Source organism: Sciurus vulgaris (genome assembly GCF_902686455.1).
Source record: "Sciurus vulgaris genome assembly, chromosome: 7".
NCBI lineage: Eukaryota > Metazoa > Chordata > Mammalia > Rodentia > Sciuridae > Sciurus > Sciurus vulgaris.
Genome location: NC_136467.1, coordinates 64,953,618 through 64,981,606, shown reverse-complemented (window position 1 = coordinate 64,981,606; position 27,989 = coordinate 64,953,618). Strand labels below are relative to the sequence as shown.

At 34.7% G+C, this 27,989-nt stretch overlaps 1 protein-coding gene across 1 annotated transcript; it reads right to left on the bottom strand.

Moving 5' to 3' along the window:
* Positions 1 to 3,211: 3,211 nt before the first annotated feature.
* COQ3 (coenzyme Q3, methyltransferase) lies at positions 3,212 to 27,695 on the bottom strand. The gene is given in 11 exon segments (XM_079148660.1): positions 3,212 to 3,710; positions 5,216 to 5,375; positions 8,208 to 8,266; positions 8,269 to 8,343; positions 8,346 to 8,396; positions 8,399 to 8,450; positions 10,186 to 10,245; positions 10,247 to 10,286; positions 12,814 to 12,966; positions 15,114 to 15,240; positions 24,868 to 27,695. Coding segments are annotated over 11 exon segments (1,179 nt in total). The 5' UTR covers positions 25,085 to 27,695; the 3' UTR covers positions 3,212 to 3,525.
* Positions 27,696 to 27,989: the final 294 nt, after the last annotated feature.

Here is a 27,989-nt window from a genome sequence, read left to right as displayed (position 1 = left end):
AGAAGACACCAAAAGCTTACCAACCAAGAAAAGCCCAGAACCAGATGAATTCTCAGCTGAGTTCTACAATGTACGGGATGCACCCTAATGGCGACTGCACACTCGTGACAACCTCCTCCTCATACGTGGCACTGCCTGATCCACCAACAGTTTACCTGGACATCTTTGTACTGCCACTCTCCCTCAGAAACTGACGAATGTGTTCTTACCCAGCAACTCCCTGATTGGCCTGCTCATCGCCACCCCCTACTGTCAGGGATTGGTTACCAGCAGTTCCGTGAACGTGATCAGCTTGTGCTTGCCATTAGTCCTATGGGACTCTCCCCTGCATGATTTCCCCGTGACTTGCTGACCTTTAAGCTAATTGGTTCCCACCTAGCCCCCACCCTACATAAAAGCTGTGTAACTTCCTCAATAAACGAGTTCCTGCTGTGCTTTGTGCGCTGACAGACCTCCTGGCTCTGGTGGGTTTCCATTGCCGCCCGACACTCATCATCCTGCTCGGCCCCATATTCTCCTCAGTCAGGCCCTGAGGAGATACATTGGACCTTGTTGCTCAACAGGGAGCAACACTACAGGACCTTCAAAGGACTGAAACCAATACTCCTCAAAGTATTCCATGAAATAGAAAAGGAGGGAACCCTTCCAAACTCATTCTATGAAGACAGTATCACTCTGATACCAAAACCAGACAAAGATGCATCAAGAAAACTTTAGACCAAAATCTCTCTGATGAACATAGATGCAAAAGTCCTCAATGAAATTCTGGCAAATTGCGTACAAAAATATATTAAGATAGTGCACCATGATCAAGAGGGGTCCTTCCAAGGATGCCAAGTTTGGTTTAACATCAGGAAATTAATAAATGTAACTCATCATATCAATAGACTGAAGGTTAAGAATCATATGATCATTTCAATAGATGCAGAGAAAGCATCTGACAAAATACCACACCCATTCATACTCTAGATAAAATAGGGACAGTAGGAACATACCTCAAACATTGTAAAAGCCATTTATCCTAAGCCCACGGCCAACATCATTCTCAATGGAGAAAAACTGAAAGCATTCCCTCTAAAAACTGGAACAAGACAGGGATGCTCTCTTTCACCACTTCTATTCAACATGGTGCTTGAAATACTAGCCAGAACAATTAGACAGATCAAAGAAATTAAAGGAATACAAACAGGAAAAGAAGAACAAACTATCACTATTTGCCGATGACATGATTCTATAATTAGGGGATCCAAAAAACTCCACCAGAAAACTTCTAGAACTAATAAATGAATTCAGCAAAACAGTAGGATATAAAATCAACATACATAAATCTAATGCATTTCTATTCATAAGTGATGAATCCTTTGAAAGAGAAATGAGGAAAACCAGTCCATTCACAATAGCCTCAAAAAATAAAATAAAATAAAACTTGGTAATCAATCTAACAAAAGAGGTGAAAGACCTCTACAATGAAAACTACAGAACACTAAAGAAAGAAATTAAGAAAACCTTAGAAGATGGAAGATCGCCCATGTCTTGGATAGGCAGAATTAAAATTATCAAAATGGCGATACTTCCAAAGGCGCTATACAGATTTAATACAATTTCAATTAAAATCCCAATGACATTCCTCATAGAAATAAGAAAACAATCATGAAATTCATCTAGCAGAACAAAAGACGCAGAATAGCCAAAGTAATCCTGGGCAGGAAAAGTGATGCAGGAGATATAACAATAACAGACCTTAAAATTCTACTATAGAGCAATAGTAACAAAACGGCATGGTATTGGCACCAAATAGACAGGTAGACCAAATGGTACAGAATAGAAGACACAGAGACAAACCCACAATAAGTACAGTATCTATACTAAACAAAGGTGCCAAAAACATACAATGGAGAAAAGATAGCCTCTTCAACAAATACTACTGGCAAAACTGGAAATTCATATGCAGGAAAATGAAATTAAACCCCTATCCTGCTACAAAACTCAATTCAAAATGGATCTAGGAATTAGACCTAAGACCCTTCACCAAACAGAAGAAAAAGTAGGTCCGAATCTTCATCATGTTGGCTTAGGACCAGACTTCCTTAACAAGACCTCCAGAGTGCAAGAAATAAAAGCAAGAATCAATAAATGGTATGGATGCAAACAAAAGCTTTTTCTCAGCAAAGGAAACAATCACTAATGTGAAAGAGATACTACAGAGTGGGAGAAAATCTTTTCCACACACATTTCAGACAGAGCACTAATCTCTATTAGTGCTACTTTATAAAGACCTTAAAAACTTTACCAACAAAAATACAAAGAACCAATCAATAATGGACTAAGGGACTGGGCAGACACTTCACAGAAGAAGATATACAAGTGATCAACAAATATATGAAAAAGTGCTCATCATCTCTAGTAACTAGAGAAATGCAAATTAAAACCACTGTAAGATTTTATCTAACCTCAATATGGCTATCATCAAGAACACAAACAATAATAAATGGTGGCATGGATGTGGGGAAAAAGGCACACTCATACATTGCTGGTGGAGTTGCAAATTGGTGCAGCCACTCTGGAAAGCAGTATGGAGATTCCCCAGAAAACTTGGAATGAACCCACCATTTGACCCAGTTATCCCACTCCTGGGTTTATACCCAAAGGACTTAAAATCAGCATAATACAGTGATGCAGTCACATCAATGTCCATAGCTGCTCAATTTACAATAGCTAGATTGTGGAACCAACCTAGATGCCCTTCACATGATGAATGGATAAAGAAACTGTGGTATACATACACAATGGAATATTATTGAGCCATAAAGAATAATATATTATGGCATTCACAGATAAATGGATGGCATTGGAGAAATATCATGCTCAAGTGAAATAAGGCAATCCCAAAAAACCAAATGCCAAATGTGTTCCCTGATATTGGATGATAAAACATAGTGGGGGGTGTGGTTTTGCAGGTGGGGCAAGAAGAAGAATGGAGGAACTTTGGATTGTGTAGAGGGAAACGGGGCAGGAGGGGGTGGGGCAAGGAAAGATAGTGGACTAAGACAGACATTATTACCCTATGTACATGTATGATTACTTGAATGGGTGTGAATTGACACTGCACAACCAGAAAATGAAAAGTTGTACCCCATTTGTGTACAATGAATCAAATGCAGTCTGTAAAAATAAAATAAAAAGGGAAAAAAATAAACAACAGCTTACACGTATGTATATACATATGGGAAATATATATGTACATGGGAGGATGTATTCTGTAAGATGAAATGAAATATGCATAGCCAATTTATATAACAAAAGCCGAGGAACTTAAAAACTCTTAGATCACACAATATCTTGATAAAACTTTTTTATAGAATCCCTTGAAAGTAGCTATGAGATGATATAAAACTTTCATCAAAGGATTTAGCTCTTTTATTGACCTCTTCTTCATGATTCTTTCTCAGAAGACAAATTGTATATTTTTTGCATTTGTAAACATTAGACTTTCAAGCCATAAAAACTACAGTCCTCAGAAACAATTCATTTCTTCAGCTCTTTGTGCACACCTGGGCTGGTGGCAGCATTAGCAGCAGGCACTGTGTGTTCCTGTATCATGGATTTCACAGCATGAGCTGCATAGTTAAGGCTGGTATTTTTGCTCCAATGCCAGTAACCTGAGAAGGGGTTATAGAACATTCCTGCCACAGTTTGAACTGATAGACCATCTGAAAAAAATATTAAAAAGTGTAAGTTTAATAAATACCTTCCAACTGTCAAGAGTCTCCTTTTACTCTTCATATTAACAAAGGATTTTTTATTTAATGAGCAAAAAACACTTTGTAACCACACACAGATGATACTTCACTGTAGACTACTACACATTCTCAAAAGCAGACTGCCTGAGTTTAAATCTCAGCCCTGATACCTACATATAGTGACTACAGGCAAGTCACTTTCTTTCTGAATCACAGTTTTCTCACATCACAGAACATTTATTACAAAACTGTTAGAAGAGATATGTGCATAAAGTAGCAGAGGGTTTGGAATTTGGTAAGTATTCGATAAATATTAGCTGTTATTAGAAAATGTTTTTATCAGGAGATTATCCCCATAAAGTATCCGCAAAATATTTTTTCTACTTCATTTTCAACAAAAGTATTCACAAAACTCTCTAGAACTTACTACATTCCTAGGGACTGATGATATTCCAAGTAAAATCAACTTTATTGCTATGCTGTTACATGAATAAAAAACATGAGAAAGACAATGAGCTCAAAAACTCAACAAGAATACCAAATGCCAACCAGGTGTGGTGGCACATGACTGTAGTAATCCCAGTAACTTGGGAAGCTGAAACAAGAGGATTACAAGTTTGAGGCCAGACTCAGCAACTTAGCAAGACCCTCTGCAACTTGGGGAGACCCTGTCTCAAAATATAAAATAAAAGGATCGGAGCTATAGCTCAGTGGTAAAATGCCCCTGGGTACAATCCCCAGTACGGCAAAAAGAAAAAGAAAAAGAAAGCCAAATGAATGGAGAAACATGGATTACTTAACAGGAATTCAACACATAAATTGAGAGTTCACTATATGAAAAGCAGAGCAAGGCATTAAAAGAAATATAAAAGGAGATATAATCTTGCCTTTAAGGAGCACACAGGCCAGAAAAAGGGGAAAAATAATAATAATAACCATAATATAAGGTATGGTGTAAGTAATGTAAAACATAAAAAGTGACACGGAAGTTCAAAACACATCTGAGTGTAGAAGAATCAGGAAAAGTATGTAAGATAAGTTGATATAAGCAGGGTTCGGTAGGGCAAACTGGGGATGTGCTACCAACATCTCATCTTTTTTTTTTAAATTTTTTTGCGGTGCTGGGGATTGAACCCAGGGCCTTGTGCTAGCGAGGCAAGCATTCTACCAACTGAGCTATTTCCCCAGCCCCCAACATCTCATCTTTAATCAAATGATGTCTAAATAGCCAGAAAGTCTTCAATAATCATCTCTTATTTGCTTAGTCCTGGGTTAGGTGCCACAGGTGAGAGTGAAGTGGTATACACTTAACTCTAACTTTAAAAAGTTGATGACATACTTGAGGAGATAAAACCAACATCCAAAAAAATAATAACCTGTTTAAGTAAGTGCTAGGTTAGGTGATTAATAATTATAGGTGACTTAAAAAGTTCAGTTAGGATGTGAAAATTGAAAAATAAATTCTTAATACTTACTTGATTCCAGAATACTCTCTAGCTTTTCAGGTGAAACAAACTTCTCCCACATATGAGTACCCTTTGGTACAATACCTGCAATTTGCTCTGAAAAGACAATTCCCAAAGCATAGGACAGCTGTGTTTTGTTGATTGTAGTAATGAATAAAGAACCACCAGGCTAAAAGAAGCAAAATTATGTAAAGGTAAAATTGTATTGAAGTAAAATTTAAAAGGTTAGGAGAGGCAGGTAAAGCTTGGCTTACCCTTCTTCTTCCTTCCTTTTAAATAATTTAAGTGCAGTTAAGATACATAAATATGAGGGGCTAGGGCTGTAGCTCAGTGGCAGAGCGCTTGCCTAGCACATGTGAAACACTGGGTTCGATCCTGGTATCACATAAACAAATAAAGGCATGCTGTCCATCTACAACTACAAAAAACATTAAAAAAAAAAACTGTAACCTGAACAATTTTAGAAAAGATACATAAGTGTGAATAAAATATAATTCAACAAAATACTATTTTTTCTCTTGGGAAATCAACTACTTGAGGCAATCCACTCAGTTACTCACTGAAGGGTTTGTAACTCTTAAATATCATACATCATTGACATATTTATTTTACATATATTCTTTTGTACATATGAAATACTTTAAATAAAATATAGAAATAAGATGCTCTTCTTTGTTATATGTCCACATTTACTTTTAACATGTCATCACTGCTTCCTCTTGGGTTCCAAGCCTGTCTAAGTTGTTTGGTACAGCACAAAGCTACACATCTTATGCATGGTGCACTGCAAGTGTTTTCAGTCCAAATAAAACATGAAGGTTTGAACATGGAAACCTTGAGGTTTGAATGTTTTGTTTTGTTTTGATTTCATTTATATAAAGATTATGAAGAGATCCTTATAAGCACTTAGATGAATACAAAGCATTTAGGGAATATTTAGTCTGCCATTTTCTATATACATATGGGGTGGGATGGGGAGAAGAGATAATATATCTCAAATGCCACCCCAAACCAAAAATAATAAAGAGCAGGCCCTGAAATATCAGTGTGTGCCTTTAAACACTGAAATACTACATACTACATCATGCCATGTTAACTTTTCTCTGTAAAACTTTAGCATTCTAAAATATCTTAAGAATCATGCTGGGCACAATAGTGCACACTTGTAACCCCAGTAATTGAGGCAGGAAGACTGCAAGTTCAAGAACAGCCTGAGCAACTAGGGAGACCATGTCGCAAAATAAAAAATAAAAAGAACTGGGGATGTGCCTGGGTGGGAAAGCATCCTTAATTAAATACCCAGTTTTTAAAAAAAAAAAAGAATCACATATGGGCTCAGGGAAGGGGTAGGGGGTGGCTTGGTCGCTGAGCATGACCCTGGGTTTAGTCCCCAGTACAACCAAAAGAAAATTTAAATGTTTTAAAAATTTAAAAAAGAATGAGTTTTAATTGGAAAAGAGGAGCTAAGCCTCATAAAAATTCCATGTAACATGAAACACCAGAAACTGACAGATAGAAGGACAGTAAGGAGACATGGCAACTAAATGCAATGCAAGAGCTTTAATAGGATCCATAATAGAAAAATGACATTAGTGGAAAAACTAATAACATTTAACAAGCTCTGTTGTCCAGTTAATAAGCATAATGCCAATGTTCATGCCTCAGTTATGTGCCAGGGGTTAAGTGTAGGTACTATGGCAAGGCAAGTGACATTCTAGGGCACAGAGCTGAAACAGGCAGTCCCTTTCAGGGTGTGCGGTGCAGTGCAGGGCTGGCAATAGAGCCTCCTTCAGTTTTATGCCCAGGCACTTTACTTAACTCACCCTAGTTCCCATCCTTAAGATGTGAGTTATTAATGTAAGGCGAAAATAGTGGAAGAGAACACTATGTTATCTTTGCAATTCTTCCACAAATCTAAAATTACTACAAAATAAAAATTTTTTTAGAAAGCTTGATTTAGATATGGGCTAAGTACTTCATTCCTTTAGCTTTTGACCGTAAAGTGTTACATCTTAAATACATAAACAATAACAGCCAAAACCTTAATAGTACATTAAAGATATTTATTAAGCTGGACATAGTGACACAGGCCTATAATTCTAGCAACTAGGGAGGCTAAGGCAGGAGGATCACAGGTTCAAGGCCAGGCTAAGCAACTTATCTAGGCTCCCAGTAACTTGGTAAAGCTCTGCCTCAAAGTAAAAAATAAAAAGGGCTGGGGATGTTGCTCGTGGAAATGCCCAGTGCTCCTGAGTTCAACCCCCAATACCCAACCCAAAATTATCTTAAAAAAATAATAATATAAATATATATTAGAAAACTGGAACCACATTTAGAAGACTAAGTTTGTGGCAAATTATATAAGCATAATAAATAATGAGAACCAGATTTGGAATCAAAAGATCTAGCCTTAAGCCCTACCTAACTGCTCAGTGACTGTTGACATTTCATCAGTTTCCAGTTCTCAAAAGTCAAAGAAGATGATAAATATCTGTCTTTCCTTCCTTATCTGGTTATAGGTAAGATCAAGCAAGATAATATGTATAAAGTGATTCTTTCATAAACTGAAAACAGATTTATTTAACAAATGCTATTTAAGTAAATTCATGCTAATCACTATTTTTGTTGATTTGTAAGTATTAATCCAAATCAGTTTCTTGGTAAATTATCATATGATATCTTTAAGTATTTTATCCAGATTATAATCCAGATCAGTGGGAAAATATCACTATAAATGTGTTATTTTTCCAATGTTTAGCACCAATATTTTCCAAGATTCCTGAACTAATATAACACTAGAAAATCTGCTATGAGGGCAATCTGAGGGCAGAAGTAATTACCAGCAGAGAGGCTCTATGTCCCCCTTAATCCTCGATTACTTGGTTCCTTCTTTCTTACAGTTTACTGCTGGACTGCTAAAGTATTATCAAACATGTTATGGTAAGACTATTACACATGCACTCACAGAAAAAACAAACACGTGATTCTGAAAAGTCTTACTTCTAAACACTTGACAGCAGCACTGTGTAAATGTTTCTAGATCAATCACATGTTCTATAACTCAGAAGCTATAACGGCATCAAAAGTTTCTTCCATTTCTTCCATAATCTCTTCCAGGGAACACACTCTGTAACTCTATCCTCTATCCAGGACGGATCAAATGATTTATGGTGTGTTTGGGCTGTTTTAAATTTTCATCTACAGGATCGATTCCAACAACTGAAGCACCTAGCCGCCCTAGAGGCTAATGGGCATCAAAAGAAGTTACTCTCAGGAAGACAGAGAACACAAGTTAGCAATAAAAAGCTTACCAAAAATGAAACAAGATTAACCACAAAGTGATAATTACTGAAGATAATTTTTGTGTACATGGGTTCATATACCAGTTTCTCTATTTTGTACACAGTTCAAATTTTCCATAATAAAAAGCTTAAGAGAACAACAATCCAAACAATAAAAACTTACATCTACATGTATATAGCACAGTATTAAATATTTGAAATGCAATAAATGTAACAATGTAAAATGTAAAAACAGCTATCATTTCTAATGACCAATTTCTTCTTTATAGTTTTTTTCTGTGACTGACCAGATTTGATTGTGTACGTATGCATATGTGGTATTAGGGGTCAAACCCAGGGTCTTATGCACACTAAGCACCCCTCTCCCACTGAGCTACATCCCAAGTCCTAGAAATAATTCTTTATAGCTATTCTTGTTCAGATTTTACATCTGGACACTTCTCATGACATGCCCAAGCATTTAAATACAGGCTTAATTTAATACACACTTGTGTAGTGTTTCTGTAAACAATATTAGTCAATAAGCTAAAAGTATGTCCTATAATCTTAACCGCAGACATAACTTCTGCAATGATACACTGTACAGATGGCAGAACACACATAGTAAAATCTTATTCATTTATAATTTTGTACACCACATATTCTTTTTTTTCTTTTAAGTTGTCAATGGACCTTATTTTATTCATTTACATATATGTGGTGCTGAGAATTGAAGCAGTGCCTCACACATGCTAGGCAAGCGCTTTACCACTGAGCCACAACCCAGCCCCACATATTCTTAATTTATACATATATATATATATATATATATATATATATATAAATTTTTTAGTTGTAGGTGGACACAATACCTCTTTTTTTAATGTGGTGCTGAGGATCGAATTCAGGGCCTCAACGCATGCTAGGTGAGCACGCTACCACTGAGTCAGAACCCCAGTCCCCACATATTCTTAATTCACATATTTTAGGCTTTCTGAAGTTTTGTAATTGATGTCAAAAGAAATTAGCCCACTGCCAGGTCAGGAGCATGTTTTCTGTGCATTGTGAGAACTTAACTGCACATCAAAGGCCTGTTAGTCTATCAACTTGGCTGACTATGGACTTCGACAGTACCATATTCCATTGAATCTTAATACTTTAATATCCCTTGCTGTTGTTTAAAGTATTTCAAAGATCAAATCATGATGCTGTATTATAACAAAAAGTCCCCATGTTGACAGAATAAAATACAGCTGTAAGGCATAAATTTACTATAAGCTAAAGCATATCTCTTCACAGGAAGGATAACTACTCTTCCAAGTACTCTACAGCATCTAAGAAAGAATCCCACAAGTACGTAAAGTGCTGATATGAAAAGGACAGTCTATCACTGCATTTAATCAATAGGAACTATCTAATTTCTTAGGACAGAAAAGATCACACAAAAGTATTTGAATGAATTCTGCCCCACTTTTTATTAAAAACTACCACTACCACCACTACAACAAAAAGTTCAGTTAAGTTTCTGAGTTTTAGATTTTTAAAAATTTCAAAAAGCATGAGAATTACTTTTATAATCATGAAAATATTAACCATGCATTTTAAAATTAATAACACTACTTATAGAAAGGATAATGTACAAGTCCACTTCTCAATTTTTTTTTTTTCCCAATTAAAAATGGCAGAAAAGTCACTTACTTCAGTTAATAATCCACCACCACAGCCAACATCAAGAATCTTCATCCCAAACAAAGGTTTTTCCTAGCTGATGATTAGCAACTGTTTTCAAAAGATTGTCTCTTTTTAAAAAAATTCCAAAATATATAAAAATAAATGATTAATTTTATCAATAGAAAGTCTTAAAAGCAATACAGTTTTCAACGAAAGTTAATCCCCATTTAATAGGTTATTGATAACTTGGGATAAATCTTTCATTTTTCAGCATTTAAATGACATTTAATTTACAAACTATTCTAGAGAGGTAAAGGAAAGAAAGAAGGGATAGGGCAGGGATCTTATGAAAAATTCAAGGGAAATCAGTAGAGGAAAGGGACTGGAGGGGAGGAAGTGGGGAAGTGCTGGGAAATTGATATTGACCAAATTATACAGTTACATGTGAGCATACACAAATAAGTAACAATTGCCACCATTAGGTACACAATAATGCAACAATTGAAAAAAAATTATAAAACATTTTGAAAAATCAAAAGTAGAGAGTTTAGAGCAAAGCTCTAAAATAGAATCTAGTAGTAATTATGACTTAATTATTGCTTTAGTAATAAAGAAAAATTTTCAAAATAGATTGTTTTGATTTACCTAGTTTTATTAAAATGATTTAATTAAACTGAATCAACAGAATGAATACAAGATACCTACTATGTCATCAGTGCTTATTAGATATCTTAATCAGCAATAGGTCATTTCCATGGGAATTTTATTCAAATATTTATTGAATAAAACTGTAGCAACAGGATGGGATACAAATATGTCTACTGGCTATATCATCAGTACTTGCTAGACCACTTCCGGTCAGCAACTTAGGCTGTTTTACAAGACTTAAAGGAGAAGATAAGAGATCTATATTTACAAAAGTTGACCATATTCCCTTCTTAATTCTGTTTTTAGATTTTTTTTTTTTTTTGGTTGGAGATGGACACAATACCTTTATTTTATTTATTTATTCTTATGTGGTGCTAATGATTGAACCCAGTTCCACCATGTGCTAGGCAGGTGCTCTACCTACCACTGAGCTACAGTCCCAGCCCTTAATTCTTTTTGTGTGTGTGGGGGTTGGTACCAGGGATTGAACCCAGGAGTACTTAACCCCTGAGCCATATCTCCAGTCAATTTTTTTTTTTTTTTTTTTTTTTTTTTGAGACAGGGTCTCCTTAAATTGCTTAGGGTCTCACTAAATTGTTGAGGCTGTCTTTTAATTTGCCATCCTCCAGTGTCAGACTCTGAGCTGCTGGGATTACAGGTGTGTACCACCACAACCAACTTTAATTCTCTTTTAATCTTCTAAATTAGTTGTATTCTCATGTATGAACATATAGAAAGATATCTAATAAAGCAAACTTATTTCTAAGATAATCATAGTAATCCTTCACCACCCATACACAAACATATGTACATGTGCATGTGCATCTACACCTAGGTAGATACATATCTAACAGTAATGCAAAGTGAACTTTTAAATCAGACTGAACATGAATTTTAATTATATTAAAATAAATATTACATATAATAAAGATCTTTGGTTATCCTATATTGCTAATAAAATTAATTGAATTCATACAATGACATGTATAATGGTTAAGTAGATCACTTTGGAATATTATAATACACATAAAGGACTCAATTCAAATGAAGTCCAATCCATTTTTCAAATAGCCAAAATGATTCCTCTGTATAATAATTTAGGTCATATTACTCCCCTCTGATGACTTCCAGTTGGCTGGAAAGAAAATCTACACTTGTAACCACAGCTTGCACTGCCCTAGGTGATGTTTTATGTGATATCTAAATAAAGATGCCACAGTAGCTTAAATAGAGATCTCTAACTTTTTATGTATCAGAATCACTTAGAAGGATTGCTGAAACACAGATTGGTAATACCCTAGAATTGCAGGTCTAGGATGAGACCTGGGAATATGCACTTCTAATGAGTTCCTGGGTGATACTGATGTTTGCTGGTCTAGGGCCTGCGCTTTGAGAACCAGTCATCAACATTTCTGTTTTTCTCTACCTTAATTCAGAAATCCACAAATTCAGTGATAATATTTCCCTTTTTGCTGCACTGATTCAAGATGAACAAGCAAAAATGAATCAGAAAGTTCCTTTAGAGTAGACTCTGAGTATGATATTGTGTGACTATATCCGTCTTACCAGCAGCTCAAAAGTGTTTAATGAATAAATAAGTGGACAGAAGATCAAATCAACTATTTTTTAAATGCAATCTCTGATGGTCTCTGGCCTTGCTTTATCTCCCACAGCAAACGTGTAGTCCACATTCATGGACTGAAAGCCACAGCAGGTAAGTAGCTATAAAATGGCCGTGATGAGCTAGTGCATTAGCTCCCTTTCATAAGAATTAATTCTAATTAACTGATATATCCAAAAATGCTCCAAGTTGAGTTATGGAAGCTGCTTAGACTTTAGGTAATGTTACTAAAAATTAATGGTTTCAAATGGTGAACACTGAGGAGAATGTCCCTAATTTAAAATGTAGAATTTTGAACTGAAGTATAAAACAAGATAAAAATGAATCCAAAACAAGACCAGTTCTTGAATTGCATTTTAAAAGACAGAGAGTTTCTATAATGTTACCTAATAAATGGCACCCTCAGGTCATTCATAGAATGAAGAGGGGCATATACTCCTTGTTCATCCCACCACTTGTGAGCCAGGGCCAGGAAGGTTTTTACCTCACTGCTGTCAACTGTGGATTGTGAAGTACTATACAGTCTTGTCCAAGGGTACCTAAGTGGTGAAAACAAAGACCAAGGCAAATAATGCTATTTTTTAAAAATGTAATATGGGATAAATTGTGAAGAAAGATATTTATAATCTGTTAGATTCTAAATACATAGATTGCTCAATTTTGATGCTTTAAAATCAAGTTTTATTAGAATTGCACTATTCATATATATATTCGCCTTTGCTTTCAAACTAAATTACAACTAAAAATGGAACTTTATAAAACTTGGCCTTCTGGGTCTCATCTAATAAAAAGCTACATTTATATAATCTTTATTAAAAGTCAAGTACATGTCATCTCACTTCTACAGACAACTCTACAAGGAAGGTACTACGATTATTCCCAACTGACAGATCAGAAAAGGCTGAGAGATTAAGAAAGAGCCAGGCTTTGAATACAGGTGCCTCCACCTTCTTTACTCCATTTCTCCTGCTATCATCAAGTACAAGCTCCCATCATCGCTGAACTACTGTTCCAGCTTTTTCTAATCAGTATGGGTACTCCCTACCTCATCCCTTTCCAATTTGTTCTCCATGATGCATAGAGATTGATTATTCCAAAATATTAATCTGATTATGGTATTTTTCACATAAAATGTTTCTATGGCTTCCCAGTATCATTAGGCAAAAGATTAAAATCCTTAGTATGGTTTATAAAGCTCAGAATTATTTGGTCGCCAGTTAGCTCCCTCTCCAAACTCACCTCCTCTAATTCTCTTGATCCTCTCTACTCTAGTCACGTGGGTCTCTTTTCAGTTCTTTGAACTGGCTATGCTTGCTCTTTCATCAGGCACTTTGCATATATTATTCTAGAATATTCTTCCCACATCCCTGTTTTCCTCCTCATCCATCAAACTCTTAGTTTAAGTGAAATGAAATCTTTCTTAATCCTCAAAGTTGGGTCAAGTTTCCCTATTTCAACTTCACTGTACTTCCTCCTGTGGTTGTAGAATTATTTAGTCATACCTGTCTCCCCACTAGACCATAAGCACTATGAAAGGCAGGCATGAACTGTCTCACCATTTTATTCTTAGTGACTAGTACAGTTTCTAAAACATAGTTGATGCTCAAGAGACATTTGCCAAATAATAGAAGAAAAAGGACTAGAAACTATCATTCACCTAACATTTAAAAAACAAATTTTTTTAGTTGTCAATGGACCTTTATTTATTTATATGTGGTGTTGAGAACTGAACCCAGTGTCTCACACACGATAGGCAAGTGCTCTACCACTGAACTACAAACCCACTCCCTCAGCTAACATTTTTAATCAAATAAGATCAAACAGAGACTAAACAGCAATTAGATAGATACTACACTGAGTCATAGTGCAGTATAGAAAAGTACTCCAAAATTCTGTTTGTGTTGCTAAGTCAGAAAGGAAATGCCCTCCAATTTGTACTGCTTTTCTCAGTTACATATGGAGGACACATTCTATGTTCATTATTCCTTTTTTTTTTTTTTTAGATTCAAATGCCATTTTTCTTTAATATTATCTTAGGAATATTGATCTCCTTTTCCATACTTAATGCATACCTTAGTAATCAAGAACTAATTTAACAGTAACAGTGAGTTCAGTTGAACAAGAATGGTTCACACCCAATCTCGAAAGATCTCTTTTAAAAAGAAAGATCTCTTTTAAAAGATCTCTTTTAAATTTCTGAGCATCCCCTTAGAAATCAGAGTTCATCTTAAGCAATTATTTTTCATAAGGTTAGAAATTGGTTTACAAAATATAAATTCAGAAAGTCATTACTTTGATTCATTCTTACTACCTACAATGTATACTTATCCACCCTTTCATATTTGCTTCTGATTTTAAGGACTGCATTTTGTTCTGTTAAGAGATAATATGAGGGAGTAAAAATACTTCTCCAAATAATATGGTCTTCTATGAAAATTCAAAGCTATCTCTGAATTTGGATGAAAGACATGTATTAGCTATATATTTTAGCTTTTCTGTGAACTTGAAATTTTCCAGATCTAAAAGTTATAAGAAAATAAATTACTTAAGAATATTTAAATAAAAGCTACTTTAATCAAAATACATGAACTATTGCAAACTAACCAAGTTTATTAAACAGAATCAATACTAAACTACTATAGCATATAATTATGTAAATTTTTGCCAGAGTAATAAACGAACTCACCTGTAACTGTTTATTCTATTCAAACAGGAAAAGGTCATCCTATAGGATTTGAACCACATGGTTTTGTATTCATTGAAAACCCATGGTTTAATTTGTAGAGTCCAACTGGGTTGAGTCTCTGAATAAACTGGGGAAAAAAATTAAATGTCTAGAGAAAAGCATTGCACATTAAGAATTCCTGATACGGATTTAACTGAAGAAATTCCATTTTATATGGTAATCTTATGTTACAATACAATTGTGTTTTTTCAATTACAAAGGAGTTTTTTTCTCAATTTTAGATTTTACTTGAAAAACAAAATAAAGGTCTTGTTCTCTGCCATCTAATTCTATCCAGATATTCCTGAAATTACAATTAGCAAAACTAAGTAATGCATATGTAAAAGCTTCTCATGCCATTAGCTTTTGCATTTACATTATGTTGCACAAAATGACAAAAAATGATGTTTGAATACAAACTGTTACCTTTTAAACCAGGATAACATTAATTCTGAGGTTCAGATTCTGTCAATTCCAGGTTAGTGACACTAAATGGATTTTTACATATGCTTAACACTGTTTACAGAGAGGGAGATAAAAATGTGTGTGTGTGTGTGTGTGTGTGTGTGTAGCTAAAATAAAGTCTATATGTTTGAATTCACATAGGGACTTGTTTTATGAATCAGTTACTTTGCTGCAGAACATATTTAGGCAAAGAAGACTTATAACAAAATTATCAGAGACGGAGAGTGATATTATATCATGATAACAGGAACAATCCACCAAGAAGATAGCCCAATTCTAAATGTATATGTACAAAACAATGGAATTTCAAAACAAAGCCAAAATTGACAGAACTGAAGGAGAAATAAATCTATAACTATACTAGAAGATTTCAACATCCCTCCTTTAATAATTGGTAGAACCACTAGACAGAAAATCAGCAAGGATATAGATGAATTAAACATCATCAACCAATAAAATATAACTGAAATTCATGAAACACCCAAACTGCTGAACAGTGTACATTTTTTAAAACATACATGAAGCATTCATAAATATAAACCATATCCTGGAACATAAAACAAGTCTTCACAACTTTAAGAGATTTGAAATCATACAAAGTATGTTTTTGATTATAAAAAAAGTATGTTTTTGACTCTACCGGAATCAAACTCAAAACCTATAATAGAAAGATAACATGAAATTTAACAAATGCATAAGTTAAGGACAAAATCCCAGAGAAATCAAAAAACAATGGACCAAATGAAAATAAATATATCATACATAAAACTGTGGATGTTTTTAAAGCAGTACTTGGGAAACTTACAGCACTAAAATATTAATATTAAAAAAGTTCTCAAATCAACAATCTAAAATTTTATCATTAAGCAACGAAAAACAGCAAAATAAACCCAAAGCAAACAGAAAGGAGGAAATCATAAAAGTAGAAATAATGACACTGAAAACAAAACAAAAACAGGGTCAATAAATCAAACCTAAAGTTAATACATTGCAAGGATCAATAAAATTGATTAACCTCTAGCAAGACTGACAAAGAAAGACCTAAATCACAAATATTATGAATTAAAGAGGGCCTATCACTACAGACCTGGCAGACATTAAAAGGATGATGAGGTAATACTACAAACTACAGAAATTCTACAATTAGACAAAATGGATTAATTCCATGAAAACCACAAACAATCAAAACTCATGCAAGATGAAAGAGAGAACATGAAAAGTCATATAATCACTAAAGAAATTGAATTCATAGTTAAAATGCTTCTGAAAAATAAATAACCAGGCTCCGATGGCTTCACTGGCAAGTTCTACTGAACACTTGAAGAAGAAATAAAGACCAATTCTACACAACATCTTCCAAAAATACAAGAGAGACATTTCTCAGCCTATTTTATGAAAACAGTATTACTCTGATATAAAAAACAAAGATAGTACAGCAAAGAGAACTACAGAGCAATTTCTCTCACTAACAGACACAAAACTCTCAACCAATATTAGCAAACAAAATTTAGCAATATATAAAAAGAATTATATGGTACAATCAAGTGGGATTTATTCTAGTAGTCATGCAAAATCAATCAATATAGAAACAGAATATAGAAATATAGAAATCAATATAGCAAATCAATCAACATAGTCAATCACAGTCACAAACAAAAGAAGAAAAACCACATAATCCCACTGGTTGATATAGACAAATCAGTTTACAAAATTCAGACCCACTTATAAAAAAAGCTCATAGCAAACTAAGAATAAAAAGGAATAAAAGGGAAAATATTTCACAAAGCTAGAAAATACTATAGCTCACACTGTACCTAATGGTGAAAGGTTAGGTATGTTCCTCCTAAAATCAGGAACAAGATAGGCATATCCCTTCTCACCACACTAACTAAACAGTATTGCTAAGTCTTATCCAATGCAGTGAGGAAGGAAAAGGAAGACAGAATGGAAAGAAAGAAATTAAACTGTTTCTGTTATCTATGTAGGAAATTCCAAGCAATCTTTTTTTTTTTTTTTTTTTTTTGTGGTGCTGGGGATTTGAACCCAGGGTCTTGTGCTTTCGAGGCAAGCACTCTACCAACTGAGCTATATCCCCAGCCCATCCACACAATCTTTAAAAAAAGTTCCTAGAATTAAAAAGCAAGTTCAGCCAAGGCAAAGATTACAAGGTCAATACACAAAAAACATCAATCATATTTCTATATATTTTTGTCAGTAAAAATTATAAACAGTTTTATTGAGATATAATTGGCTCACAACAAACTGTACATACTTAAAAGTATGCAATTCAATAAGTTTAGGATTTTTATACACTCCAATGAATAGGCAGAGATTGTCAGATTGGATCTAAAAAGACCAACTATGTACTATCCAAAAGATAACCATTTCAAATATGAAGCCACAAATAGATTTAAAGTAAAAGAATTGAGAAAGTATCCCATGCAGACATGAATTAAAGGAAAACTGGAAAGACTAAATTAATATCAAGTCGAGTTTGAAAAAGTATTATCAAGGAACAGTGGAGAGATTACATAAAGACTATGAGGTCATGTTACCAAGAGCACATAATAATCTGAAATTATAGGTACATGATAACAGAACATCACAGCACGTGAAGCAAAACCCAAAAAGTAAAATAGACAAGTCCATGATTACAGCTGAATATTTTAACACTTTCCTGTCAGAGATTGCTAGAAAAACTAGACAAAAGAGAAACTGTACAGTTATAGAAGACTTGCATGTAACACCATTCATTCTATTTGCATTTTTTACTTAATAATAGTAGGATTTGCATCTTTTCCAAATGGAGAGCAGTCGCTAAGATAGCCATTGAAGGCTATATAACAAGTCTCAGCAAATTTAAAAGTATCGAAACAATACAAGTATGTGATTTGATCACAAAGGAATATCTTAGAAATCAATGAGAAAAAGGGCTGGTGATATAGTTCAGTTGGTAGAGTGCTTGCCTTGTATGCACAAAGGCCCTGGGTTCAAACCCCAACACCATAAAAAAAAAAAAAAAAGAAAACTAGAAATCAATGAGAAAGATACCCTGAAAATCCCCAAATAACTGAAAATGGAACAATGTACTTCCAAATAACTCAGAAATGAATCATAATGGAAATCCTAAAATATTTTTTGAATAATCTGTTATGTTTTAAAGATATTTAAAAATATGAAAATATTTATTATTATGTATACATTATCATTTCTAGTATTCTTCATTCTTATACATAACAAATGGAAATTTTCCTCCTGCCTAAAAAAATCTTTGTGTTCTCTCTCTCTCTCTCTCTCTCTCTCTCTTGCTCTTTCTATCCCTCTTTCCTTTTGTGTACTGGGGATTGAACCCAGAGTCTCACACATGCTAGGCAAATGCTCTACACTAAGCTATATTCCCAATCCTCATCCTCTCTCTCTTTTTTTTTTTTTTTAAGCAAAATTTATTTATTTTTTATTTATTTATTTATTTTTAATTTATTTTTATTGTAAACAAATGGGATACATGTTGTTTCTGTTTGTACATGAAGTAAAGGCATAACATTTGTGTAATCATACATCTACTTAGGGTAATGGTGTTTGATTCATTCTGTTATTTTTTCCTTCCCTCCACCCCTCCCACCCCTATATTTCTATATATTAACAATGAACAACTGTAAAGCAAAATTTAAAATTCTATATCATTTAAAATCATTCCCAAAAGGATGAAGTACTTTCAGTGTTGTATAAATCTAATGAAAACACATATAGGACCTGTACTTATATACTTAAAATTATAAAATGCTAATGAAAGAAATCAAAGATGATAAATAAAGATGGGACATATCAAATTCACTGATTGGAAGATACAACACAGTGAAGATATCAGCCCCTCCCCAATTGATCTATATACATTTACCACAATTCCGAAAATCCAAGTTTTTATAAAAAACACAGACAAGTTAATTTCAAAATTTAAATGGAAAGGCAAAAGAAACAGAATAACTAAAACACCACTGAAAAAGTGGTGAAAATACACCACTGAATCATCCCACCCAATTTTAGGCCTTACTAGAGAGTCAATTAAGACAGTGTGGTATTGGAAGAGGAAAAGACACACACACAGATCAACAGAACAAAAAAAGCCCAGAAATAAATCAACAAAACTCACCCAAATGATTTTTGACAATGCTGTAAAAGCAATTCAATGGAGGAAGGAGTCTTTTCAATAAATCGTGTTGTAATAGCTGGTCTATAAGGCAAAAAAAGAAAACCTCAAGCTGAATCTCACATCTTACAAAAAGAGGAACTCAAAATGGATCAGTGCCACCAGACACAGTGGCGCATACCTGTAATTCCAGCGGCTCAGGAGGCTGAGGTAGAAGGATTGAAAGTTCAAAGTCAGCCTCGGCAGTTTAGTCAGGCCCTAAGCAATTTAGCGAGACCCTGTCTCAAAATAAATAATTAAAAAAGAGCTAGGAATGTGGCTCAGTGGTTAAGCGCCCCTGAGTTCAATCTCCAGTACCAAAAAAGGAGAAAGAAAAAAAAAAATCAATGACAAGTGCAAAATTGTAAAACTTCTTGAAGAACAGGAGATAATCTTTAAGACTTAAGAGTTAAGCATATAGTTCTTAAACATAATAACAAAAGCACAATAAAAAGAAAAAATTCATTAAACTGGATTTAACAAAAATTAAAAGATTTTGTTCTGTAAAAGACTTTGGTAGGAAAAAGAAAAAACTTGAAGAGGAGGAACTATATGTATGTCTGACAAAGAACTTGTAACCAAAATATTTAAGGAACTTTTAAAACTCAATAGCAAAAAACAAAACAACCCCCAAAAGCAATTCAATCATTAAAGGGTGTAAGAATTGTAAAATGGGCATAAAAAGACATGGACACTTCATCAAAGAAGATGTTAAGACACAAATCAGCAAATAAAGAGATATTCAATATTAACAGCCATCAGGGTAATGGAGATGAAGTTGCAGTATGACACTACCACATACCTATCCAAATGGCTAACACTGGGGCTGCAAGTGTAGCTCCACATACAGCGCTTGCATAAGGATCCAGTTTCTTTTTGTTTGTTTTTATTTTTTAACCTTTAAAAAATTTTTTAGATGTTGATGGACCTTTATTTTACTCATTTATTTTTATGTGGTACTGAGAATAGAACCTAGTGCCTTACACATGCTAGGCAAGCGCTCTTCCACTGAGCCACAACCCCAACCCAAGGCTCCACTTTTGATCTCCTACACCGAGAAGAAAAAAAAAAAAAAAGAAAGACCCGCCCCCGCAAAAAAAAAAAAAAAAAAAAAAGGCTAAAATTTTAAAATCCTGAGATTACCAAGTGTGGGTTAGGATATGAAGCAACTACATCTTTTCTGTATTGCTAGTGGGAATGGGAAAGATGGTATAGCCACTCTAGAAAGTGGATTAGCAGTTCCTAATAAGGTTAAATAAATATACATTTACCATAAAATTCAGCATTTGTACTCCCTGTGCAATTTATCAGAAGTGAAAACTATGTCCCTAAAAAACCTCTAATAAATGTTCATTGCAGTTTTATTTATAAGATCTGCAAACTGAAAACAACAAAAATATACTATAAAAGGTGAATAGCTAAACACCCCGTGGTATATCCACATCTTGAAATACTATTCAGAAATAAAAAGGAATGGACTATTAAAACATGCAAACTTGTATTTCAAGGGTATTCATGCTGAGAAGAACAAAACTCACATTCAAAAGGTATATACTGTACAATTCATTTTATATAACACTTTTTTTTTAAGACAGAAAATTGTTGCTCAGTGCCTTGCACAAGCTAGGCACAGAGCTATGTCCCCAGTCCTATATTGCTTTTGAAATGATAAAATTAGTCATGGAAATAGGTTAGTGATTGTCAAGGATTAAGGTTGGGGGTAAGGTCTGACTATAAAGGAGTAGCACTAGGAAGTTGGTCATTCTGTATCTTGATTGTGGTGGTTGTTACACAAATCGACACATTTGATAAATTACATTTTTTCTGTCGCTCTCTCACATATGCACACAAACACACACACACACAATAAAAGTATACGGAGGTGGCAAGATCCAAATCAGGTTTGTAGTTTAGTTAACAATATGCTAATGTTGATTTCCTGACTTTGATAATGCACTAAGGTTATGTAAGTTGTTATCACCAAGAACCAAGCAAAGGATAGGTGCATATACTCTACTATTTTTGCAAATTCTTTTCAGTCTTGTTTCAAAATAAAAAGTTTTTAAAAATGAACAAGGACAAAAAAATATACTACAAGATGTCTCTACTATCCCTGACTATAGTCATCCAGGTTCTCTCTATACAGGCAACCAATATCACAAGATTTGTTTGTAAGCTTCCAGAAATATTTTATACATATGCAATCTTTATCATATATCAAATTATTTCATTTTACACAAAGTATAGCAGTATATACACAATCTTCTGGATCTTGCTTTTCATCTAACAAAGTATCTTGAAGATTGTTTCCTAACGTCATCTAAGGAGTCCACCCCACAGCTTTTTTAAAAAATTAAGGGTTGCATGGTCATCCATTGTATGACTGTATCTGAATTTATTTAGGCAGGCCCCTAAGAACAGACATTTAAGTTATTTCTCCTTTGCTATTATGAAGCTGAATTAGGTAATTTCCTATGTGTGTGAGAGTACCTACAGGTAAAAATTCTGATAATTACATCTGAGTGCATATGCATTTGTGAGTAACCACATGGATACATGTTAAGTCAGTTAACAATCCTATGGGTAACACATGGGAGTGTCCAGCACCTAGTTTTCCCACATTGTCATCCATACAACATGTTAATCAAAAGCTTTTACTTTTACTAATCCAATTGGTGTAAGTGGTATAGCAATGCAATTTTATCAAGGGTGAAGTTAAATATCATTTCTTTAGTATAAAGTTGATTTATATTTCATGTTTTGACTTTTGGTAGTCTCTTCACATTTTTCTCTTGAGCACTTTATTGTTTATTCGCTTTATGTTTTTTCAGTAGGCCATTCACAGCATGGCCCAAATCCATTACAGTGTTCTAAAAAAAGGGGAGAGTGCTTGTACTTCTAGGTTTTTGCTCATGTTATTTCCTCTTTCCCAACTCTTTCTGGTCTACCTTTTAAAACTCAGTTCACCACCTTAAGTCAGGCATAATAGCACACAACTGTAATCTCAGTGACTTGGGAGGCTTAGGCAAGAGGATCACAATACCCCAGTACTATAAAACAAAACACCTCCTTTATGACTTTGGGTAGGTAATTGAGATATTAAAGAATTATATAAACTATATATATAGATGAGGAAATATGAAGTATTTTTATAAAATTGTGCCTCACAGAATTTAATAGTATCGCACTCTGATACTCCTTGACCCTCCTCTGATCTCTTTTTCTGGAAAATGAATCTCTTACTCATCAGTATTGCTAGAATTCTCAAGAGCTTTAAAAGCCACCTTATCACAACTGAAAGTGACCAACTGAGTATGTATTAATAAACAGAATGCAACCAATCCTTTCCTAATTTAAATTCTGGTATTTGAGATTTTTAAAGGAATGGGATGAACTTCACTTAATTCACTCAAAAGTCATTTATAGCAGACTCCATGCTGAGGGTTAATAAGACAGGCAACAGACTTTACCCTGCCAACACTTTTTTTATTTTTTTCCCCCAGCAATCAATTCCTGTCTGGGATACTCTTAAGTTTGGAGCCCAAACTTGCCTGCCTCCATCTCAGCTGCAGTGTTTTTTTTAGAAAACATAAGTCTGATCACAACTCCTTCAATAATTCCCACTGTCCTCAGGACAATCAACCTCAAGAGGCTTCATGAACTCGGCATGACCTAAAAGGTCTCATCTTACTTCTTACCACTCCTTGTCCCTCACCTCCACCCCTCCATCCCCATACTTTTCAAGGAACACTGCAGTTTCCCGATTCTCAAGTTTGTCTTTTGGCTTCTCCAACTGCGTCTAAAACTATCCAACTCTTTCAAGACAGTTTCTCTCAATGCCTTGTTCAGAAAGTTTTCCTGATCCCACATATAGATTAGATGCTCCTTCACCCTCAGCCCGCATTTGGAAATGACTTTTTTTCCCCTTAATTTGATTACAAAAAACATGTTTATTGAAAGTTTGGAAAAAGAAAAGTATATAATGTATGATAAAATGATTGAAAAGTACCTACTCCACCACAGGCAATCACTGCTAAAATTAAGATATATATTTCCAAGTTCATAATACATGCTGATTTGTACCTTACATTCTTTGGGGGCGGGGGGGGGGGGTTGCTGGGGATCGAACCCAGGGCCTTGTGCTTGCAAGGCAAACACTACCGACTGAACTATCTCCCCAGCCCCTGTACCTTACATTCTTAAAAGTATATCCCAATTATTTCCATTTGCGTACAAGTGGATTTACATAGTTCTTATTACCTGTACTATTTTTCACTGTTTGAGAATACTAACTAATCAACTCTATTTGTAGGCGATCTTCCATTCTTTTTTCATTATATCTATCCCGATCTTGGTTCTACCTTAATTAAAAAAAAAAAAAAAATCGTTTATGTGTCATTCATTTTTTAATTCCCAGGGCCCATTACAATTCCTATTATACAGTATTTGTTAAATGGGTTTCATGTAAACGACGAACTTAACTCTCTGGTTAATTCTGGTTCAATAATTCGACTGTCATATACAAAGCACCAAAGCAGTTAGTTATTTTCTTGACCTTATTCGCAAATAGTCTGCTGAATGAATCTATTAATCAAAAAGTAATACAGCTGTCTTAAATTCTGGATAAAGGGGCAAGACGTGTGCAAACAAAATATTGATACAATGCTACGTATAACTACGAAAGACCGGCTGATGTGTCTTTTTCACATTTGCAAAGGAAGGAAGCACGACCTTGAGGCTCCAGTAATACATAGAGTGGGTGGACGACTCCTGTGGTCAGGAGCTTAATTAGAATGAGAGAAAGGTCGTCGGATACGTGGAGGCCGCACGCCCGCTGCCCTCTGCCCGGCCACCGACACTAACACCTTAGCTTTTTCTCGGCCTCTGGAACAATGAGCAGGATAACCCAATCCTGGTATTTAACGCAGAGCAAGTCAGGTGCCAAGCTAGAGATTTTGCGTTGAACCAGCTCGGAGCCCAGCGACAGCCCACCGTCCCGCCGCGCCTGCGCAGAACTTCCAGGCCCCATGGTGGGCTGCGTCAGGGATTTCCGCACATACTCACCCGCCCACGAAATTAGGCGAAGACGATCTGACTGCGTACCTCTGCACCCAGACCCAAGCACTCTTAAAAAGCGACCCCCGGAGGAGCTCAGCTTCCGGCCTCCCCACATAGTGACAAAGGGTCCCTCTCCCTTTCCGGTTCCTCTCGAGAAAGATCCCCAATAGAAAGGTTCCGAGACGCACTCTCGCCATCTGCTGCCGACTTCTATTATTTTCATCAACGTGTCGCAAGTTTTTTGAACACTTAGCAAATTGTGAATGAAAATGACACTATAAAATGTTTCGAGTAATATAAAAGATCGTCTCCTGTATAACCTCTATTATGACTATTCCTGTATAACAACCCCAAACCTCATGGTCATTGTTAAGTATAAAATCATGCCACTTCTTTGTGCTATTATCTTTTATTCCCTTGTTCGATCCTGTATTTAACAAATGTCTCCCCAAGGACATTTATCTCCTTATAAGACACACCCTAATGTTTAAAATCACGAATAAGTATGGAAATATTTCTTCCCTACGAGTAGTAGTTTCTCTTTCAAGGTACTCAAATATCAGAGGGCCAGGAGAGTCAATTTGTTGTGTTTTGTCCTGGGGCTTGAACCCAGTGGTGTTTTACTACTGAGTCCCCAGCCCTTTTTATTTTTCGAGGCAGGACCTTGCTAAATTGACCAGGCTAGCCTAGAACTTGTCATCCTCCCTTCTCAGCCTCCAGCGTCGTTGGGATTACAATTGTGTCACCATGTCCAGCCCAGTGTACAAATTTTAAATTTCTGCAAATGACCCAGTATCCTGGACAGGATAAAACATGATGTATCCGAAAACTGTTCAGACTTGGCAAACTTCATGTGGAACCAGGAACAGTGGTAACATTTTACTTTTAAATGTACAAAAGGCCTTTCTTTGGATGATAAATTTTCAACACTTAAGGTAAAAAATTTATTCTATCCGGTAGATACAAATAAGTAATGGTTCTCCCAAGGGGTTGTTTATTACTCAGGAATAGTCTTTCACTTATGACTCCTGAGCTAAATAAAACATTTGACCTCCTTTTAACAGTGGTTTCAGGCTTTTCTGCTGCTACGTCCCAGAGCTCCTCTCTCTTAGATTTATGACCATATCTCCAAACGAAGGCAGGAAGCTCTGCACAAAAGAAAATTTAGCATGTATTATGCACATTTGTTGGAGTGACTGAAGGAAAAACCAAAGTGCAAATACGAATTTAAAGTTCTAAGGGTTTTATTTGCACCATACCACACTGGATTTCAGACCCTTCCCATTTCAACAAAGGTGATCAATGATTTGCCTTGATAGGAAGCAATGGGTTTTTGAATCACCAGAACTAGTTTGGCCCAGATATGCAGCAGAGGGTTATGGTAATTTTTTCCACAAACATGAACAAAAGCTTTTTCCAGTGATCCCAAACCTCAGTTGTGTTGGAAATAAAATTGTGGTGTTGGCTGTATTGCAGCATATCATCTGTGCTGGGCATATTTTCCAGACTATCCCTAAGTCTCACCCTGTTGTAAACTAGAGTTAATTTTCCTATTGTTCTAGAAAATTCTAATACCCAGTATTTCATAATTTGGTTTTATAATTTTATAGTACATAATAAAATTTTAAAAAGTGCTTCTTTAACAGTTTAAAAGTTCTATTCTTTTGAAATAACTACTAAATCCACTCTATTGAACTGGTTTTCACAAAGTTCTGCATAAATTGGTAATTTAAAATAAGTGTATCACAATTTGCACTATCACAAACAGAATGTGACAGATTTAACCAATGTGTGTTTACAGGAAAACTATGAATGACACCTGATAAATCTTTATAATACAAATGTAATTCATAGTATGTGCATAATGTAAGATCTAATAAAAGCTCACTTTTGCTTTTAGATTTTGGACCCTACAATCATATTCTACTTAAAACTGAAGAACTTAAGGTCCAGAAGAGAACATCTAATTTCTTCCAAAGAAATAGAGGCTGACAGTAATTTAGTGATTTTCCTAAATACATGAAGTTAGCAGAGCCAGGTCAATCCAATAACTCTAATGCTACTTCCATACTTAATTATACTCAGTACATTTTAGAAATTTGAATAAATTAAGTTTATGTAGGAGAAAAAAAAAAAAACAGTTTAAATGTAAAGGTGTCCATAGGCAATATTATAGGAACTTTGGGCCCACCACACTCCTATGTAAATATTTCCGAATAAAAATTTTAAAACTCACTACCATTACACTTCATGTGTTTCTTTGAAACAGCAAAATAATTCACACTAAAAATGAACTATTTACCTAGATAATACCATTAGAAAAATGTTAATAAAAGACAGACTAGAATGGCAGAAAACATGTACACTAATGAGATTCCACACCAATCTTTATTTATGTTTTTGGGGCCTGAGACAAATCTTATAATTACCTCTTCAGGATTACACTTTATCTCTTAATGGTGTGGTTTACCCCCCACTCCACAAAATCAAGTATGATTAATACACTAGAGGTATTTTCAAAGAGAATTTCTTTAAAAAGACATTTTTATTAACCAATGCAGAGCAATGACTGTCTCAAAAAATGAATCTATAAACTTTGTGGTGGTGTCATTTTAGAAAAAATTTGATAACCAAACTATACATCTAATTAACTTATGTGCAGGTTATAGCATTCGCCTCCTAACCATGGAAGGTGATTATAAAATCTTACCACTAGAGGTAAACACTTTATCACATGTCAAGGAAATGATTTCTTTAAATTTCCCATAAAAATATGAAAAACTCCAAATTTTTAATTTTAACACCAATACAGCTAAGAAGAATCACAAACGTCATGATGGTTTAAAAAAAAAAAAAAACCCTACAGGTTTAATTGATAAGAAGCTTACAAATTAGGGCATAGTAAATAAAATTATCAAATACTACTTTTGGCTCTAGTTCCTATCTTGTTCAAAAATGTGTATATCATAGCCAGCAGAATTTTTCTGTAGAATTTTATTTTGAAAATATTTCACTTGATGATTAATCTAAAAAACATTTTAAGATATGAAAATGTTATACAACTTATCTATTACAAATTAACCAGATAATTCAATTAGGTACACTTCAATTAGCTTACCTACATATAA